At 43.4% G+C, this 21,788-nt stretch overlaps 1 protein-coding gene across 1 annotated transcript in view; it reads left to right on the forward strand.

Annotated features, from left to right (window-relative positions):
- The window catches only part of NME7 (NME/NM23 family member 7), a 141,095-nt gene that overhangs the window by 54,819 nt on the left and 64,488 nt on the right, over positions 1–21,788 (forward strand). The window contains exon 11 of the mRNA XM_085525248.1: positions 9,568–9,675. Within this exon, the coding sequence (XP_085381374.1) occupies positions 9,568–9,675 (108 nt within the window). The remainder of the gene's footprint in view (positions 1–9,567; positions 9,676–21,788) is intronic.

Below are 21,788 nucleotides of genomic sequence, written 5' to 3' on the forward strand. Positions count from 1 at the left end.
TCATTACAATGGTTTTAAAGTTGGGTGAAAGTTAATCTGTGGTCTCAGTCTTCCCTTCTGTAACAGAAAGAAATAGATAGTCTGGATTGACGTTGGTGATGATGGATATGTTCTTGTTTTTATTACTGTTCTTTAAATCCCCCTCTCTGCAATTGCTGACAGCTTTGAAAACAGCTGCAGTCAGAGTTTTCAGTCTTATAGCACCAATCTTATTGTCTCTGGGTGTTATTAACAAAAAAAAAGATAAGAAAATTAGATATAAAATAAGTAATTCAAGTGCTGAGAACCTGAGAAATTTAGGGTTCTGTTTGCTGGTTTGTTTGGTTTAGGCTGATTCTTTCTGTTCTACTGCAGGGCCACCTGAGCAGAATTTTTAGCAGCTTCATTCCTTTACAGTGCGATGGCATGTATCTGATGTCCACATGGGACTTCTCTTGAATAGCTCTATCTCGAAGATTTCCCTTTCTCTGCACCTGTTCTACTGGTCAGAAGGGCAGAATGAGGTTGGGTAGAAGACCTGTCAGCAGGAGTTTGTGGGATAGCCATGAGGCTCTGGGTATGGTAGGAAAGGGATGTGAAAAGACAGAAAAAGAGGAATCCATGTATGTTCTCCCACCAAGGTCAGATGTACCCCATGTAGCAAGTGCAATATCAGGACAGTGCTGCAAAGAAACAACAGCAAGTTATAGGCAAAGGTGACTCCCTCCTGAAGGAAACAGCGGCTTCCATCTGCAGATCAGACCCTCCTTTTTGAAAAGCCTGCCTCCCCAGGGTTTGGATCATTCAGGTACAGAATCCATTCATTTCGATGGGGACCGTGTTTCTTGGCTTGTAATTTGGCAGGACTCATTGAGAGACCTTTGAACTAGGATTGATGGAGAAAGAGTAGGATACTGTTAGAACGCTGAAGGTGGCAAGGGTCATAGGAGCACTTGTGTGGCTCCAGGGAGCACTGAGGGCTCAGGAGCACATCTAAAATGCTTATTTACCAACTCGTGCAGTAGGAGGAACAGATAGTATGAACTGGAAGCTCTGGTCCTTTCCCAGAGCTCTGGCGTGGAAATTAGTGAGATTTAGTGCGAGGAGTCCCATGACTGGAGTGCTTGTAAAAGCTGTTGTCCAGAAGGGATGAGCAGGGCAAACAAAGTAAAAGTGTTTCACTGTGCATAAGGGATAGTTCAGGTTGTACTGGCATTGTTATTAGGGATGTTTCAGTAGAGAACCTCTGGATAAGAATTAAGGGAATGGATGACAAAGCAGATGTTGTCATGGGTGTCTATAGATCACTAACACTGAAGGCAGTTCGGACAAATGTCTCATTGCATGCCCTCATCTTTCTGATTGTTTGAACCTTCCAGCAATTTAAATGGCCTTGGAAGCCCATGGAGGATGCTGATCTACAAGAAGGGCACAGAGGAAGACCCAGGAAAGGTTACAGTTCTGTTAGCCTAACCTCAGTCCTTAGAAAAGTTACAGAGTAGGTTATCTTAACAGCTTTGTTCTTTTCAGTAACACTTATCAGATGTTGTCACTGTGGGCTTGATCTCCTAAGATAAGGACACCTGCTTGACCTTAACATTTTGAGGATGAAAGAAAGGCACAGAATGTAATCTTTCTGGAACTTAATGAGGTTTTTGATACTGTCCCTCATAACATCTTTCTGGACAAACCAAGTTTTGAGACGCATTAAACACAGTGCATCCAGCCAGTCAAAAGAGGTGATTCTGCCACTATATTTTACATCAGTGCAGCCTCACCTTGAATACTAAGCAGATTTTGGGCTTCATCATATGAAAAGGATGTTAAGGTACTTGAAAGCATTCACTGAAGGGCCACAAGCTGGTAACAGGGCTGGAAGGCATGTCCTGTGAGGATAGGCTGAAGGCTCTCTTGTTGCCCAGTCTAGAGAAGAGGAGGCCCTTGTTCTCTGCATGTCCCTGAGGAGGAGAAGCAGAGGGAGGTGCTGGGGTCTGCTCTTGGTCACTGATGGCAGGATAGGAACAGCACAGAGCTGCTCTGGGGGAAGAGTCAGAAAAGATTTATTTACTCTTAAGGTGGTCAAACACTAGAAACCTTCCGACACAGGTGGTGGATACCCCATGCCTGTCAGTGTTTAAGAGTCATTATGAATCATGTTCTCAGTGACATGCTTTAACTTTTAGTTAGCCCTAAATTGATCTAACAGTTGGACTAGGTTATCTTTCAAGGTCCCTTCCAATTGAGCAATGGTATATTTCCATGGTAGCTCTCTGTTTCCCTTTGGTGACTGGCACGATCTGGATTTTGCAGACTGTGACATATGAACAGTGTGCTTACGCTGCAATTAAAGCAGCATTAAGTCAAGGAGAGAGAATAGTTGAGGAACTGGATTGGGAAGATCTGAGCTAAGAACTCGACATTGAGCTTATGGTGCTTGTGAAATATGTATTTCTTTGTGTTTCTAGGAAATTGCTGTCTATCTTCCTATCCCATTTTCCTTATATTTTCCTTTGTGTCTGTTCATATGGCAGGATTTTCAGACCAGCAACTTGGTCTTGGTACGTTTAGGAACGCTCACTAGTACAGCTAGTCCTGAACACAGCAGGAGCTTTAGAGAATGTAGTTGTTACACGAAATAACAAGTGATTCTTCCATCTGAACAGGGCTGTTCACAACTGTGTGGGAAGAAACTGCAGCCTCCAAAGAAAAGCTGGCTGTTGGCTAGGAGAGGCTCCAGGGCACAGAGTGGAAGGGAAATCACTGTGTTGCTAAGCTTCGAGTGAGAAGGGTTTGCACGTTCTGTTGAAGTGGATGGGTTCAAGTTGGGAAATCTTGGTAGGAGTTTAGAAGCAGTGTTCTCTGACTTGCAAAGTGTGAAGTTCAGGTATCTGGACTGCTTTTGTAAATGTGAAGTTCTGTCTATATATTCTGTTCTATAATTTCTGAAGAAAAAAAAAAAAAAAGAAGTAATTTGCAATTATTCTTAGCCAAGATATCTGCAGGCTAAAAATGTCTTGCAGTTTCATAGTGACTTTCACTGGATACTCTCTGTGTGTTTTGCTAACATGGATTAATATCCTACAATATCCCCTGCAGCCTGGTATTCTGTTTTTTGTCCTTGTTTTACGCGAGCGTTAATAAATGGATTAAATGGATGCACTGAAGGTGGTGGAAAAGGATCAGTAGGACCAATGTTTCATCTTCAAAGCTTAAAGTAACTAATAGACCAGTTTACAGTTATACTGTATTGTCTGATGTCTTGTGGAGTTAGTTGCTAAATGCTTTTTCCAGCTTGTTGAGTAATGCATGTAATATGTTATTCCACCCCGGTAGTAAAGCAAGATAAGTAGGTATTTTATCTTTATTTCTAATTTGTGGCCAACTAACACTTGGTACGTCAGTTATCCTCAAAACATCATCAGCTCTAGCATACACTTAACGCCAAAGTGTGGCTTCATGCTCTTATCTAAATTAAGCCCATAAGCTGTGTCAGATATGCACATAAATACAACAGTAAATAAATTTGAGCAGGGCGGTTATCAGTAGAATTGCTCATACATCAATCAGTAGTGCTAAGACCAGCAAAAATGCAATCTCAGGCTGGCAAATGTGCCACGTTTACTGCCCACAGAGAAGTCTGTGGAGAGTTGGTGTGGCACCTTTGGGCTGCCAGTGAGGAGGCACCGTAGGGAATGTGTGTGGGAGTGAAGTGGAGAGAATGAAAGTGCCTCAAGGGGACGCAGGGTGAGAAGCAGACAGTATAACAACTTCTGCAGACTTGTGAGCTTCACAAAAACCTGCCAACACTGGAGTATAGAATATAATTTTAAGGCTGCTAACAAAAATTCCAGAAGATACTGAGCCGCGGAGCTCTTAGTTCAGAGGTAGGCTGACTTTAAAGTAAACAGAAGAGCAGATGGATTTTTTTTAACCCAAGCTGGTGTGGGCTTTTGTAACAAAATAAACTATGATTTGATTACTTGCTGTTACCATTGCAAAACTATTTGATTTCAGAAGACAAGTCTCTGACGCACTTTCTACAACCTTGCAGCTGAAAATGCTATTGCCTGGCTCTGATCATTGAGTTTGCTGAACAAACCTTTACAACTACGCTACTTCAGAAACATAACTATGTGCACACAGACTTGACTCAGTTAATTATGACATCCAATAAGTGATCGGGAATGTAAATATTTTATCATCAATCAGGAGAAGACAGCTTGGATGTCTAGGTCATATGTGCAGTACTCAGATGATAGAAGATTACGTATATGACTTTGCTACAGCTGCTGTGGACAAAGACAAGAAAATGCATCACTCTCATCAAGAGACTTAGAAAATGAAAGCGGAAGGAAACCTTCTGCATTCTATTTAACATTGACCTGGGTTGTATTTAGAAAGTCACTGAGTGTCAACAGAAGGGCCCCAGCTTCCAGGGCAAAATGGTTTCTTACTCAGTTAAAGACTTCACATTGGTGACAGTACCATCTTCTTTAAGTTCTTCCCTTGGTAATGTAGGTAGAAGGCTCAGTGGTGCATTTGTCTGTTAAACAGTGATGAAGAAGCACGAAGAGGTGTTCTGCTGTGACTGATGTTGAGTGTAAGGTGACTCACTGTATGAAACTGGGGAATGTCAGCCCTGTCAGAGTCAAAGTGGTGATGGGGAAAACACCCCTGTCAAAATGGTTGGCTTGAGCTTGGAGGAAGTATGGATTTCAAAGAAAGCATACAAAGCAAGCTGAGGCAAACTAGCCCTTGTGATACCACGCTTAAGGTCATCATAGATGTGATTTTGACAGCACAGCCTTTGCCATTGGATGAGAGCTTCTGAGAAGGATGTATCAGACTGATTGATTGAAGTTGCTTCCACTGTAACAGTATTATTCTGGTGCTTCTTCACATGAATAGCCATTACAGGAAATGCTGGTCTAGCATTGCATTTTGCATAGCAGAGGCTGTGCAGCTTTCTTATTTTTGTGTCAGAATGACTGTTCTGTGCAGCTCCCTGCTGCAACCTGCACTGTGTGACTGGTGCTAAAGTCTCCCCGGATGAAAGCCCACTGAAAAGCTGTATTGATGGGAAGAGAAGTCAGTTATCCTACCTGCCTTGCAAATTGTGCTGCGAAGGAATCTTTCTGAAGGGGCTTATCACCCTTCACTCAGTACAGAGGAAGCTCAGTTGCCATCAGCTTTCAGATGACTAAAGTTAGATCAAATTCCACTGCAAGTACTGAAATTTACTTTAGTCCTTGATAATGTGAGTTCTGTTCTCTTGAAAAAAGGCATAGCTGGTCAGTAGGAGGAGAAAAGCACCTGTCTTATTTGCCTGGCTCTGGCTCCTGCCTTGTGAATCATGTGGCACCCTCACAGGCCGTCTCTTTCATGACAGTAGCTGAGCATGGAGAAGGAGAGAAGGAAGCTTCCTGAGTATGGAGTTGGAGACCAGGTCATCATAAAGCCTTTTGAAAGAGTGATGAATGAGGAATGCTGAAGGCAAGCAGGATGCTTTGCTGAGGCTTAGAGGGGACTGTGCAGGGTTTCTTGCATTACAAGAAGTCCTCTAAAAGCTGCTCTCCTGAAAGCAAACGTGGAAGAATGAACCTGTTCTGGTGGCATACTGTAATAGGTGAGGGATGGGTCACAAGCTCTCTTATTTCGCTTCACTCAAGAGAACTAGCAACAGGTTGTCAAGGTTGCTTTGTTCCAGTTGATGTTTAAGTGGAACACAGTTCTAGGCTATAAAAGTTCCAGTGTGTGCTTTTGCTACATCTGAAGTTGGTGTGGTTTCCTGGTGAGGAAGGAGGAAAGGGTTGCTACACAGAGCCAGTGGCTGCAGCTTTAGTTTTAGCTTGAATGCTATTTAAACAACAGTAAAGCATGCAGAAATGTTTAAGAGCAGTGAGCTTTCTGCCCTTCCAGACATCCAAATAAAGTAGATGCTTTAAAAAAAAAATCTGGCCGATTTACTTGAAATCTGCAGTTTTGGCTGCAATATACTTTAACATTCCAAATAATGACTTCCTGTCCAGCACATGAAAAATCAGTTGTTTGAAGGAAATGTGGTTCATGAGTTTTGCTCATGAAGAATGTTTATGATTTTTCAGTCTGATTTTGACATATTACTCTACCAATATCAATGGTGATTTTTTTTCTTTCCACTTATATAGGAATAGATTTTAGCACATTGTAATTTTTCCATACAGGTAGTATTTTCATAGGGCAAAGTTAGCTAGAAACATCAAATACAGGTGTCTGTAGCTTGTGTAAGAGGATAGGGCTCTTCCAAGGGCTGGCTATAGATCAAAGCCCAGTCTGTAAAGTGTGATGAAATAACCTGCTGCATGAGATCCAAGAGGATGGAGCCTAGCATGGATTGGTTTGCTACAGACATGGTGTAACTTTCATGGGAGAAGTGAGTTTGTAGTATTCTCATTTGCACACATGCATGTTCTTCCTCTCTTAGGCATATGGTAGAGCAGCTGTAGTTGCTCTTAACTGCTCCATCATCCTACTTTCACAGAATCATAACATTATTTAGGCTAGAAAAGACTTTGAAGATTGGTAAGTCTAACCATTCACCTAACGCTACAAGTCTGCTGCTTAACCATATCCCTAAGCACCACGTCCACACATCTCAAATACCTCCGTGGATGGTGACTCCCCCACTTCCCTAGGCAGCCTGTTCTAATGCCTGACCACCCTCTCCACAAAGAAATTCTTTCTGACATCCAGTCCAAACTTCTGTTGGCACAACTTGAAGCCATTGCCTTAGCTCCTCTGAGGAAGTTCTTGAAAGTGACAATGCAAAATATATTCCTAAAACTAGGCTCAGCAGCAAGCTTATAAAAAATGGTTTAAAGAAAAAAAACAACAAAACCCACAACTATTATATTTGCATCTCTCCGTTGTTGCATATAAAGCACTATAAATAAAGTGCTCAGCAAGCATCCTGTCATAGAGCTGAAGAGTGTATATTAAGATGTGCTATGAGGACTAAATTCTGTAAGGAACTTTCTTCCCACCTCTCTGAAACATTCCCAGGATTTCCAACTATACATACACACAAACACCTGCATGTGGGCCATATATGGCTGTTCGTATCCCTATCCTTTACTGTTACTTTGTTCCATGGAGGTTTCTCAGTGGTGTTGTAAGAGATGGATTAATAACACATTGGAATCGATTCTTGTTTTCTTCTTCTGGCTATGTAATTGTAAATGGAGAATGTCCTACCTCTTGTTCTGCTTATTAACTGATGGCTGGAAAGGTTTATTTAGATTCTTATTAATCAAGTGCTAACAATGTAAGTAGCTGCAGCACCTGCCTTTGTCTCCTTCTAATTTAAACCCATGGCAGACAGAATCAGTCCCTGTTTGTGCAGGAAGCTTCATGAATTTCAAGGAGGCAGGAGAATGTGTCATATTCCATGTAGGAAAACTGGAGGAAGAAGAGGGGGTCATGTACTGCACAAGTGGGAGCCTTTAGCAGCCCTACTGAGAGCAAGTTGAGTCCAAGAGAAGAATGAAAGCAAAGTCTTCTGGTGTGAAGAAGAAATGGTAGCTAAGGGCAAATGTCAAGTGAAATGGCCATTGCTGCTTTTAAGGGGGGGAGAGGGGAAGAAGCAAAAATGAGTCTTGTGAGAAAGGAGGAAAAACTTATGAAAGTTTCTTAAGAAGCATCATTTTTTGGATCTGTGGGTGGAGGGAATAGTTTCAGCCAAGGAGTTTGATAGATAGGAGATAAAGTTAGGTGTTTCGTGTTCTGTTTAGCTTTTGAGATCTAAGCTATCTTTTACTAAAGTATTTCCAAAGGTTCCTTGGCCTCAGCCATTTTTTTCTGATGTTCCCAAGCCTATTGCCAGCTTTCTGACATGTAAGTTCTTACTGGAATCAGCAGTGTTGTTTTAAGGAAGTGATTAAGTGTTACATAGCTATAGTTAACCGCTATGTGACTTCCATTTCTCATATCAGGGCTTTAGTGAGGAGCATAAGGAGGGTTTCTGTTCATTTGTTAGTTGGCTTTTTGTTATCAAACTCTGAACCTTTAAAGAAAAATCTGCTTGATGTCAAGAATATCTTACTGAAATATCCCCAGCATCCATATTTAAAGATGTTGATCAGTAATGTATATGTAGTAGCAGTGGAGAACTGAAACTTTTACCATGTTAGACGTACTTCACGTGTTATAGCAGCTTGTCTTATGGGTCTGCAGCAGATCAGCATTGTAAACGGAGCTAGATTTATTGGGTAATAGATTACTACAGTTATTAATTATTATTACAGGAAAATAGCTGGGGCTTGCTGAGCTAAGAGAAAATGTTGCCCTGAAAGTCCAGTTGTTTTAGTTTTGTGATGAGATGTAGCAAATGAAAGAAACTGGAAAAGTGGCTGAAGAGTGCTGGCAGATACGCTCTTCTGAGTTCTTGTGGGACTCATTCAGCTGCTTTCCCAAAAGAAAGTATACATCAAGCAGGTGGTTCTCATCTGTACCTGTGCACAGATGTCCAGGTCAGCCAGGAGCCATTACCCAAGTTGCTTCAAACCACCTTGACACAAAAGGTTAAGGAATGCTTGGACAACCCAGTCTGGTGATTTGGCTGTGGGGTCAGGAATAATCAGCTGTGACAGCAAAGCAAACACCTAGGAGGGGCACTGTAAAACTATGCTATCCACTTATAAAGTGATGACATTTTAATATGCTGGGAGGACAGATCAACAAGGTTTGGCATGGTTGGAATAGGAAAAGGGTCAAAAGGTAAGTTTGCAAGGTGATAGAGCAGAGAAGGATAGCAGGGTTGCAGTATGCCTTGAAAGAAGGACTATAGTGGGGGTAAAAGCCAACAGAGGCTGTCCTGTGAGGTACAAGGTGAGAAATTCACCATAGCAGAGATGGGAGAGGATTGTTGTCTTGAGATCTGAGTGATATCTGCTATAGTAATCAAACGTACTCTTGAAGGCCGAGGAGAAGCTTGATATTATAGATAAAGAAAGAGGGTTGAAATGTCAAATACAAAGAACAGTGAGAACACAGAGATGCAAAGAGTCTGGGGTGATACTGAGAAGGATCAAACCAAAGACAACATCTTTCCTTAGTTGAAAACCATACTGGTGGTAGTCACAGGGTCACAGAAGCACAGCAGCATTGGATGGCTGAAGCGCTGCTCAGTAGTTCATTGTCCCCAATATCAGGTTCTGAAGAAGAGACATTGTTTGTGGAGGCAGTCTACAGGCTCTGTGCTGGTGGTGTCTGCTCACTAAGTACTAGCACATTCTGTGCTTGGAAGCTGTAAAATTGTTAACACAAGTTAACTATAATATTACAAATGCTAGGAAGGAGTATCTGTAATGTGGAGAATCCTTCATTCCAAATAACCTGGCTCAGTTGACTCAGTTTCAAGTGGACAGTTTTCATAATTTTTTATCTTGACTTGTCAGCATTTGTTTCTGTGTGGTTCAAGCTGAAATTACCCTCCTTGTTTTCTTTTCTGGTGCACCACGTGTGCTAGTATATCACAGTAATGTTTTGCATTATAAGTTTCTACAGCACCATGTAGTTTACAAGGCCTTTTGATTTTCTTGTGTTTAATAGGAAATAGCTCGTCATCTCCGACCTGGAACTCTACGTGCTGTCTTTGGGAAGAACAAGATTCAGAATGCTGTCCACTGCACAGATCTACCAGAAGATGGACTTCTGGAGGTAAGACTTGCTAGATATAAACATATGCTTTTATATCATAGGAAATGTAAGGTGAAATGGGCATAATTATGCATGTCATATGGAATTTCCTGTGTTTTATAGTTACTAATCATTATTATCTGAGTTTGGCTTTGTGTGCTTTCGTTAAGTCTAAAAAAATGGAAGAAAATAAATTAAAGGAGTTTACAAAGGCAGAACAAACTCAGTCACCTAATGCCATGCCCCAGAGATGAGGTCTGGACAAGAGATGTTGAAGTAGTGTGTCAGTGTATTTTGGATGAGTCTTTTCATCAGTACGTGTTTTTCTAGTGTGCAGAGCTTCTGCCATGCTTTCTACAAGCATTTATGAGTGGTTTGATGTCAGACTATAGAAACATGATGAAGCAGCAAGAGTTTTCCTAGCTTGGATAATTTTATATGGCCAAAAGTGTTTTCACTGAGGGAGGCAGAACAGCTAACTGCATCATGATTTACCATCAATGAGGTAAAATTAGATGTGTGGGTTAAAGTGCTGTTTGACAGGAAACTGCATCTAACTTAAAAAAAAAAATAGCATAGTGTTAATTGAGAACTGAAGCCAACATCAACAAAGTCGCAGCTTTTTAAACCATCTCCAAGCTGCCACTGGAAGTTGGCAGCTTTTGATTTGGATTTAAGGAAGCAAACAGGTATTTCTCACCACATGCTTAAGATTTATCAGTTATTTCTTTTAAATGATAGTAGGAAAAAAAGACGTAATCCACAGGAGGAAAGAGAACCTCACCAGTGCAGCATTTTTGCACTTAAGCAGAATTCTCTCATATGCACTGTCAGTCTCCTGCATGCTGCTTGGTGGTGCAAAGCAACTATAACTCCATTTTGCTGATGGTTTATATTGAGTTTACAGCGAACACAGGCATAATTATATACAGAATGTGGTTCTTCACATTTCTAGTTTCTTCTGTATAGTTCAGGTTTAAAGCAGCAGTTGTAAAAGACATCAGTTGAGTGAATGCCTAGTTTTGATTGACAAATGAGAATTATATGGAAACCTTTTACTATCAGAACTGTACCTTATGGAGCTTCCTCAGATCCTTATTTTGTAAGAAATGGAGGTGCCTGAAAATGTTGGTAAGCATCTGGATTTATTTAAACTCGTAATGATGAAAAATAAATGATCCAGTGCACTCTGAGGTGATCCTTGGGAGAAACTTAATCTATAAGCTTTTCTGTACTTAAAATCAGCAGTAGAGGCTTCACTTGCTTAGCAAGCAGAAGCCAGTCCTTCCCCTTGCCCATCCCCACTAACTCTAATAGTGCTGTATGTCCTGGGCAAAGTAATGGTGTGGTGTGCAGGACAACCACAGAAGAAAACTTAAGCCAAAGGCACTGTGCCAGGCTAACATTTATAGGGAATATGCTGTTTTTAATGAATGGTGGAAAACGTTTTAATTCTGTAACAAGTAACTGAATATTTTAATATGGTGAATTGAACACAGCAATTAGTTTCAGAGGGGGAGAACTAAGGGATAGATAAAGCACTTGTGGAGGAGAGTGTTGTCTCCCTGTACAAATGTAGCAGTGGGATTTGCTTCTTTCAGTGTAGTTTGTCTGCACTTGTTGTGTCTGTGTCCTGAAAGATGGCGTTACTGTTGCTGAGATGTTAATGCTGCTGTTCTGATAAAAACTTCATGGTATCCTAGTAGGAAGATCAGAGTAAATGCACTGCAGTACATTTGTTGACTGAAATCTCAGAAAGAAATCTGACCGACTAGGTTTACAGTACAGAGATGAACAATCCTTTTAAGAACCCCAAAGGAAAGCATATAATCACTAGCAATCTTGTTCATTTCTTCAGGTGGCATTGTTTTTTTGTTCTGGGTTACTACTTTATTACAGGTATCATCCAGTGTAGCTCAAAACACCAGACTAAATGCAAATTATTGCGCTCCCTTTTGCTGTTTGAAAGGGTAAGTTTGGCACCCTGAAGTCAGGCACTAGAGCTAGGAACTTCTAAGTTTCATTTCTAACTCTGGTGCTGATTTTGTGTGAGTTCAAAGAAACCCCTTCTCAAATTTTGGCATGGAACTAATTGGCTCTCACATTCTGTATGTAGATGTTCTGACTTAGCATTCCATTTTGGAGAAGACAAAAATACGTATAACTAGTTTTAGAAAGCAAATTGCAGAATCATTATTGCAAATAATGATGTTGTTTTTTCCTCATTTTTCTTTATTTCCTGCCACATACACCTTCTGTGTTCTGTTTTAATCCAGAGAACAGGAAATGGTTTAATTTCTCTTCTGAATCCTGTCAGGTTTTGCACCACCCCTAAACCCAATAAGTATTTTTGGAAAGGGGATGATGCGATGTAAGTTTTCCAGAGCTCTTGGTTAACCAGAGAGGTGGGCTGTAGCCAACTGTTGCAGCCCCAAAAACGGACAGAGTCAGTCTTATAGACAGTGAATAACGGTGTTTGCTACCTTTGATTCAGAGCTTCTGTGCAGCCTTGTCCATGTTTATGGCTGAATCACCGTTTTCCACATGCTTCCATTTCCAGTACTGCCTCCCCTTACAGGCTGAAGGGCCTGCACAGTGGATTTTTCAGTATCCCTGAGCCTGCAGTAAGCCTAGTGGGTCTGTACAGAGATCTGACCAGCATATAAATGGAGCAATGTCTTTAACTGTTCAGAGAGATGAGATAGGTAATCGAAGATCAGATGCTTTCTGACATTAATAGTCAGATGTCTTTGGTAGTTCACAGACTCAGAGGTCAGCAGAAAGGGAAGGTAGTGAACTTTCTCCCCAAGATCATGATCAAGAAAGACATATACTGGCGGAGGAAAGGGAACAACACTCAGGAACAACGGCTGATTAACTAAGTGTCAGCTTATACACTTAGCTTTTGAGCAGTATATTTCATTCATGTAGTGCAGTAGTTTTCCAGTGTTTTGTGTTAGTCCTCTTTTCCATGGACCTAGAAAAAGGAACATTCACTTTTTAATCTAAAAACCAAACAAACAAACAAGCCCAACCCTGAAAACCAAACAGCAGCGCTCGCTCCCACTCATTTGACCCTTAAGTCCTGTCTTTGTTCTACGATCTACTTCACGTTTAGGGCAGTGGCAGAAACATATCAGAGAGTTAATGAATAACTCACTTGGGCTCCGCAGATGAGGGGTGATGCAGTGAGTCTGAAATATAACTGGCCATGTGGAAAAACCAGTGTATTTTCAGTTGTAAAGCCCTAGCAGCTAATGTTTTTATTAGTATGCTGATACAGGAGGAGTGAGCCCTGAAGCCACTTAGAAGAGCACTTTGACTTACTGGGCAGGGCACTTTTTTTATTGATTTCTTGTACTTGTGTGTCCTTGTATCAGTACAAAATGTATTGTCACAAGTGACAACATATAGACACAAATAGCTCGGAACAGTTCGTTTTCACAGCTCTCCCATTTGAATGGGGAGAGGAGACGAAGGAGGAAGTAAGGAAATAATGCTTTCAGACATGGAGTGCTTATGAAATGTTGGAGTTTCACAGGTAATGGCTAAAACCTTGGTTTTTTTAATTTATTTTTCAGGTCAATTGATAATGTTGCTTAGAATATTCATTCAGAGCAGGCGTTTGCCATTTGTTTCCCATATGGAAAGCAGGTGCCTGTCTACATCTTGGCAGGTTTTGTTTCTGTTTTCAACTAGTTGGATAGTTACAGTGCTCACCTGGATTCACATTTTCTTCTGAATCTGAGCCAACACACCAAAGATGGTTTTGCATCTGTTTCATTCGTGTGCACGCAGTGCAAGATTGCTCTGGCTCGGCTCACCATCTTGGACCTGAGAAACGTTTCTGGTGAAAGTGCTGTTGAAATAGGTGTGATAGGTGTGTTGGCAAACCATCAGATCCAATGAATCAGCATTCCGTGGACAAACAGGGTTCCTTGAAATTAGTCATTCCTGGTCTGTGCTTTGTTGAAGCACTCCAGAACACTTTGTGGCTACCAGACCTCACGATTGATGTGCCCCCTTAGAGAATGAAGGGAAATTAAAAAGTCATGCTGTGAAAATCTCACATCACTGGAAATACAGTGAGTACAGCTTTCCACAGGAGGTGGTGCTGTGCACACACCTCAGTTCCTTGCGGCTCCAGGTTGCAGAACACCTTCCAGATTATGCAGGAATCCGCATCATCTGCAGCCATTAAAAAGCTGCTATCCTAAGCCTGTTGTTATTACAAAACCAGTATTTCTAGCTTTTGTCATGCTCTGCCTGTAAATTTTTACCCATATCATGCAGCTCAAGGTATTTTTGTGAGTGGTTCCTTAAGGGCATTTGCACCGTAGCCAGACACTAGGGACTATAGGTTACCCCAGCTGTGGGCTGTCTGAAAGGTCTGTCCACTGAGGTGCAACCTGCCGTATCTGAGCTGTCCCCACAAGCCCTGTGTTCCCATGTCATGGTGTTTGGGCAGGGTCAGTCTCCTGCAGCTTCTCTGCACTGTTGAAAAATGCTTAGTAGTCATATGTTTATATATGTATTTATAGGCAGAGGATGCTGCTGTAAGCGAGATAAGCAACAAAATAGTTCAAAGCAGAATCACTGAGCTTGGGAAAGGCCTCCAGGATCATCTAGTCCAGTTGTTCACCTACCAACAATACTTCCCCTCTAAACTATGTCCCTCTGTGTATGAGTTCAGGATGGGATAACATTGCTTTTGCTGAGGGAGATATGTTATTAGATGACTAATTCTTCTAGTGAATGATAACACGGCATTTGCTGTGGGACTATGTGTCTTCTAGGCTATGTATGAAACAGTAGAATGGACGGAGGTGTCAAGCCAGTTTTTAGGGAGAATGTGCCAGCCTTCTTCTTGGCCTTGTGCCTGCATCTATGGATTCTCTTTCCATTGACTCCTCTTGGAGGGTGCGTGTGTTTCTGTATGGCTGCCAGTTGCCATCAGGCATTGCCTTCGGGGGACTGTGGAGGCAGATGGGTCAGCTTTCAGTGTCACAGGCAGCCTTCCAGACAGGCAGTAGTGAGAACCTCCTCCGGGATCATCTGCTGCCCTTCTCCCTTACCTCCGAGCTATTTGTGGCTTCCACAGATATGAAAATAACCTATTGGGTGGGGGTGGTTTTGCTGTTATCAAGAAGAATGGGATTTGTTTGCCTTTTGAGAGGTGATTTTTTTGGTTGGTTGGTCTATTGGTTTCTTTTTGAATAGGCTGTCTAGAGAAGCTGTGGGTACCCCATCCCTGGAGGCATTCAAGGCCGGCTTGGATGGGGCCCTGGGCAGCCTGAGCTGGTGAGTGGCAGCTCTGCCCATGGCAGGGGCTGGAACCAGGTGGGCTTTGAGGTCCCTTGCAACCTCCAATTCCATTATTCTACATCAAAATGTGTGATGTTTTTCCTCATGACTTTAAAAGTCAGTTGTGCAGGTAGTCTGTACTGCTGGAAGCTCTTCCCCTGCCAGTGAGGCTGGCTGGCTGTTTCTAAACAAACACGTGGTATCAGCCAGCTGCACAGACTACAGACAGAGACCTAGAGGACAGACTTGCCCACATTCTGGCACCAGGAAGTTCAGCTGGCTGAATCCAGCCTCAGGACAGTGGGAGGCAATGATAGGCAATAAGCAGTGACAGGATGGGCCAGTTCACGGCTGAGCTTAGTCCACACTAGTGCTGCGGGTGATGCAAACTATCATTGCTTTTGTTAGGCTCTGCGTTAACTAAATGCTCTGAAGGGTTAAGAGCTGCCCTTGGGTTATGAAGCGGCATTCATTCCACCTGCTAGAATCCAGCTGTACCTTGGTCAGGTGTTCCAAGCAGTGCCATGAGAAACCATGCCTTGTTCCTGCTTTCCCTTTGCATTTATTCAAGGAGTCTGCGAAGAGCAAGCTGACCTTGTGAGCTATCAGAGTGAATGAGGAGGCACTCACCTTGCAGCAGGGGGACATGACAAATGCTTCCCATAACCATTTCCGTCAGCACAGAGTCCTGTTACAGGACCACTCTTGCTCCCTGCCAACCCACCTTTTTCCTGCTTACTCCTTCCTTCCTCCTCACTGCCACTGTCTCTACGTGTGAACGTGCCGCAGGGTGGAAATGCTGTTGAACCAGCCGTGAGCTGATGGCTGCCTTTAGGTTGTAACACAGTGGTTTAGGACAGAAGAGATCGGAGGGATGGAGTTCTGTTAAACTCATCTGTAGGTGCACCGAGGTATAGTCCAAGCCATTTAATACAGCATGTCAATGAGTAACTCTCAGAGGCGTCAATGTGCTTAGTGTGGAATTCGTGTGTGTCACATTCTGAACAAAGGTCTCCTGCATTGCTTGTTACCGATTAACTTGTCTGGCATTATGCAAGCTGCCTCTACCAGCTGAGAACTAACTCTCTCCATTCACAGGGTAGCGTGGCTTGTAAAACATTACACAGCAGAAGTGCATAGCATGGCAATGAACCTTTCACTGAGGGCATTTCAGCTGTACAGCATTTCCCTTGGGAGCCTTTAAAATATTAATAAAGCAGCCATTGTTTCACTCAGTCATACGGCAGTTTTGCAATGAAGCCTTTTATTAGGGGCTCACACTGAGCTGCATAATCCAGTGTAAGGTGCTTTTAATCATCTCCAGTGAACAGAAATGAAAAATTGGAAGGTTTGATTGTTGTTGTTTCTAATTTTTTTGCAAGTTTTCATCAAAGCAATGGCTATTTCAGGCCTCGGTTGGAAATTTCAGTCTCTCTGCTCTATAGCGAGCATTGTCAGGTAATGCTTCTTATGATTCCAAGTGCTTCACCATTTTAACTTCTTGACACTTTTTATTTAACAGCTGCTGGAACAGGTTGGAAAGAATCTGGAGTGTAGGAAAACTTCTTCTCATTTGGTGGTGTTTTTGCATATCAGAGAATGTCAGCACTGGAATTCTGTCTCCAAACATTTCCCGAGGCTGTATATACAGTTGTACAGAGAATTAAGTAAGCTTTTTGCATAGGCTTATTCTTATCAAAGAATTAGGAAGGACCTCTAAAATCATCTAGTCCAACCATCCACCCGTCACCATTGTGCCCGCTAGATCTTCATTTGTAGAGAAAGGATAATGTAAAACAACAATAGAGGGATGGATTTTGAGCACATTGGTAATAATCTTTTGTTTTCTTTCTTTTTAAATGATGATACTGGGTCACTTGCAGTCTAATTTTGAACATCAGTTGTATAATTATTAAGTTTGTGGGCCAGACAGGCAAACTAAATTAGAGTCTTGTTTAAATAGAGTAGTGAAATAGTTCAGCCCTTGTGCTTCCTCTTGTGGGTGAGATGTGAGGTCTGGTTCCTCCTCATTTTGCCAGGAGCTCTTTGAGTGTTAGAGAGGAGCAGCCAGCGAGTGTCAATCAAGCAGCTCTTTGAGTCTCACCTTCTCCTGAAGGGTAACCTGTGTGCACTGGAATGTTGGCACCTGTCTGTGTTGCGCTGAGCAAGGTCATTTTGTGGAGGGGAGGTCAAGGCAGAGAGGAGGCATGATGCTTCTTCGTAACTCATCTGAGGCCTAGTTTGTAGCTTTGAGTCAGCTGCTACCTTTGTTCCCACATTTTGAACCCCCAAACCTAGGCCCTGTTTCCTCTATCCCTCCATGTTCCTCTACCTGAAACAACAGCAATTAAGCCGCAGCTTAATGGCTCTTTTGGCAGACTAAAGCAAGAACAGGAAAAAACTTGCCTTATACAGCAAAAGCAGTAAGTGGGCACTGTTACATAGGAGCTCAGAATCTCCTTTGATTTCTTAAGCACAGAGTCCTTCACCTTTTCTAGTTGTAATAGCAGTGCTGTTTTCCTGTGGCACACAGCTGTGTGATGCAAATAGATTTTTACATGAATTCCTATTCCTGACCTCATCTAGCTGCACGTCCCAGCTCTGCCTCAGAGGCAAGGTAGGCAAATGATCAGCTGTATTTGCACTTTCTGTATTGGGTAACCCCTTTTTTTTCTCTGTGACTGACCACTGAATACTAGCTGTAATTGGGAAAAGAATTGAAGCCATTCATCTGCATGCGTGCGTTGAAATTTATGTGAAGCACAGAGGGTAGGGAACGAAGCCAAACTTGTGTTAATCTGGACAGAAGACTGTGAACATGTGTTTTTCTGTCTAGCGTAGACGCTAACAACATGGACAGTCTTAAGAGTAATAGAGCTCTATAAACCAATTCTTCTTGCACAGTTAATAATATCCAGTTTCTCAAAGTGTAGTGCCATGCTCGTATTGGTTTTGTGTTCTGTTATGGTAATACTGAGGGCTCAGGCCTTGTGTGATGACCCTGTGCTGGCAGCTGTGCAAACGCAGAGCAGGATGAGCAAAATGGTGGTGAACCCCTGTAAGGATATTGGCTGTTATCATGGGCTCCTTAAAGTCACCAGCCAGAGTAAAATTTTCCCTCTTCCTCTTTGATCCTTAAGTGCATTGGCATATAGATGGGGAGTGATCTATCTACAAGTGTATCTTATGGCTACGTGGGCAAGTTTCCCTGTGTTGATCTGAGTGGCATTTGTTGCTCTTGTGTTGAGTAGGGACACGGTGCTGAGAATATCTGACTGTAATCTGGGAGCTGAGGGCTTCCTGTGGCAGTTGTCATATACAGTTCAGCTGTTGAACAGGAGTGTGGTCAGCTCAGGGCTCAGCCCGTGGCAAGAGTTCTGTAATCAGAGGGGGTCGCTGAGACTTGAAACGAGCTCCTATGATGAAAGGTTGAGTGAACTGGGCTTGTTTAGCTTGGAGAAGGCTCTGGGGAGACCTCATTGTGGCCTTCCAGTGCTTGAAGGGAGCGTATAAACAGGAGGAGGGACAGCTGTTTACAAGGCTTTGCGGTGCTTGATGCCTTAGAGAGAGGTGGATGTGAGTAACTTCCGATTTGAACAAACTTTCTAGGATTAAATTCTCTTCAGGTGTATGTGTGAAAATAATTCGTTATGGTCAGTGAATTAGACCCTCTTCTTCGACAACAGCTTTCATTCCTACACTGCTTTTGCCTGGAAAGATGTTAGGAATCTGCATGTTTTGAGTGTGTTAACCTAACAGCCTAGGGAAGAGCTGAGTGAAGTGTAGCTGAAAGGTTTTTTAGGCATTAGCAAATCACAGAATCACAGAATGGTTGGGTTGGAAGGGACCTTGCACCCCACCCCAGTTCCAACCCTGTGCCCTGTGCAGGGCTGCCACCCACCAGCTCAGGCTGCCCAGGGCCCCATCCAACCTGGCCTTGAATGCCTCCAGGGGTGCACTAGAGGCTCCAAGTTTCTGCTGATCTTCAAAACAAACTAGTGACCTCAAGGTGAAATAACCTGTAAAAATTATAAGACTTGAGTGTTTGGGAGAGTGGTACTTTCTAGTGATGCTGTAAATTGAGGTCAGCAAACATCCCCCTGGATCATATTGCTGGATACCTTCACTGAGTCAAGAAGGTGCAGTTTCATGGTGGTTTCATGGAGAGGGTACTGATGAGTGTCTGGCTTCTTGAAAGGCACTGAGATGGCTGGTGGCTCTAAATTAATACAGGGATGAAAAAGCTTTCCGTCTCCTGTCTGCCAGTTCTGATTTAGCAGTGATGAAGAAGGACTGAAACTGCTGGCATGTTTTGAATGATGGATGTGAATTGAATCTGTGATCTCAGCATGTTTTTTACTGATGTGTCTCCTCATCAGTCTAATACTATTTGTCCAGAACTGCCCACCGAAGGGTCAGTGTGAATGAACCATGGCCTTCCAGAACCTAAAAGGGGCTGCAGGAAAGATGAAGCAGTGCTTTTTGTCAGGGATTGTAGTGACAGGACAAGGACTAACATTTTTAAACTAAAAGAGGGCAGATTTACATTAGGCATAAGGAAGACATTTTTTACTTGGCAGTGAGGCCCTGCCACAGCTGCCCAGAGAAGCTGTGGGTGCCCCATCTCTGGAGGTGCTGAAGGCCAGGTTGGATGGGGCTATGAGCAATCTGAGCTGGTGGGGGGCAGCCCTGCCCACAGCAGGGGGTTGGAAACACCCAGTCTTTGAGGTCTCTTCCAACCCAAACCATTCTGTCATTCTGTGTCATTATTGAGCCAAGCCATGTTTGGCCAACACCTGTCATCAGCTCTGCTTTTTTGCTTTGTTTATTGAGTAAAAGAAGGGTAAATTGTAAGTGTCTGCACCACTTGTGCTTGAAATCTTAAGGGTGTTTTGTGCCTGCACTGTGTCCTGGGTTTGGATGCCTCACTTGATTTCTTTCCTTTTTTCTTCTGATTTTGTCTGGCTCTTCATACACACGTTGTTCAAATGATAATTGCTTGCGCTCTGCCAGGGCATTAGACTGGATTTCATTATTACCTTCCTTATTAACTACTGAAACGTTGCGGTAACATTTGGAAGCCTCCAGCGGGAGCGGCCGACCCCATCAGAGTGAGTTGTGCAATATACGCGTGTGATGGAAGCAAACCTTCAGGGAACTGAAGCAGCTCTCAGCTCCTCCTGGGTGAAGCAGTTTGTAAGGTCAGAGCCAGAAAGTCACGGTTATTCATCCCTGTTATTACTTCCTGAACGTTATTGTTATTAGTCCCTGAGCAGGAACTGGAGCAGGCATAGCGGTATGCTGTAAAGCAGGTAGGTGGTTCCTGGGATTTGCGAAGAGCGAGCCAATCTTAAATTTAATCCTCTTCCATCCCCGGGAAGGAGTGAGCACACCTGAATATCAGCATTGTTTGAAGGTCATGGGATGGATTGAGTTGGTTTCAGACCAGTCTGGTGTGTGCAGAGGTGAATTCCCCTACCGCCTCTGCATCCTGTGAAGAAACTGGAGGTGTGCGTGGATCATGGGAGCTGATCTTGCCTTGGGTCAAACTTGAGGTGTGCTGAGAGGCTGTTTCTGTGGCTTATGCTGTTTGAACCCTGGGAATGAGAGTGGCTGCATTTCCTGGAATGCTGGGCATTGTGGAAAGCCTGACCCTGGCCAGAGGCTCAGTATGGGTACCTCCCAGCCCCTTAGGAGATGGCTTGCTGCTTCTCTAACTGAACTCTTGGAGCTGTGACCTGTGAATGGGAGGGCATCCCCTGTCTGTTGGTGGTGCTGAAGCCTTTGGGCTTGGCGTTCTGGTCTCTGCAAAGTGCCATGTGCTTTGCCATGTGAGCACGACAGCTGGCAGCTGTTACACTGCTGTCTGGCGCTTCTCCCAAGGGTGAGGTTCTTGGGGTGAGGAGCCTTCCATGTACCACAGCCGTCTCAGCTGCTAATAGGTTTTAATGGGCACTGGGAGGCGGCTGACCCACATCATAATTATATATGAGGAGAACATAGTGGCCCTCATTTTCACGTTATACAACGCGTAACTGCTGTGCTTGTTCTGATGTCTCCTGTAGGTCATAAGCAAGCCAAGGCTTTCAGCCAGGCCTGGGTGGGTTGCATGCCAAAAGTCAGGGGCAGTGAAGGACCCGAGGGGTCAGAGCAAACACCTTCGGTGCTGACAGATAGTGAGCACTGGCTCAGCATCCTGCAGTAGCCCGGAGGGATGGGACCGTCCAAAGGAGTGGTGGAAGCTGTCAGAGTTTCTTTGCCTATAGTGTGCCCACCTCTCACAGCCATGGGGCCTGTGCAGCCCACAGCTTTGTGAGCACCATGGCTCAGCCCAGCACTGGGCTTTGGCCATGGACTTTGGGGCCAAGTAGGTGAAACCAGACCAAAAGTTCTCACGTTTGGCACTGTTAACACTGGTTGCTGTTGTGTATTTATTTGTGCAAGTGGTAGAGCTGGCACAGGCTTAAAGGTGCCTGTCGTTCTATGTGTCGCTCTGCTATTCCTTTTGTTAGTATTTTTATGCATCTCTCTCTGTAACCCAGAAACACAGGTGCCCCGTATCAACACAGTGGGTGATAAAGTTCACTTTAATGGTTATAGTTGTACTTAACGGTGTCGTGCCAACCTGGCAGAAGGAACAAAGTGTTCATGTGGGGTGGGTGGGTGGTTTATAGGGTGAAGTACTGCTGGGCGGTAAGGCAGAGGCAGCCTGCACAGAGCAGCTTTTACATAGGCAACACAACACAAACCAAAAAGAACCCAGGAAGAAAATGGACAGCCTGAAGCCCTTTGACCCCACTGCGGCTGGGGCCAGGAGCTGCCTGTTGGTA

This window comes from Coturnix japonica, chromosome 1, assembly GCF_054131305.1.
Source record: "Coturnix japonica strain WE chromosome 1, WE-NBRP24, whole genome shotgun sequence".
Taxonomy (NCBI): Eukaryota; Metazoa; Chordata; class Aves; order Galliformes; family Phasianidae; genus Coturnix; species Coturnix japonica.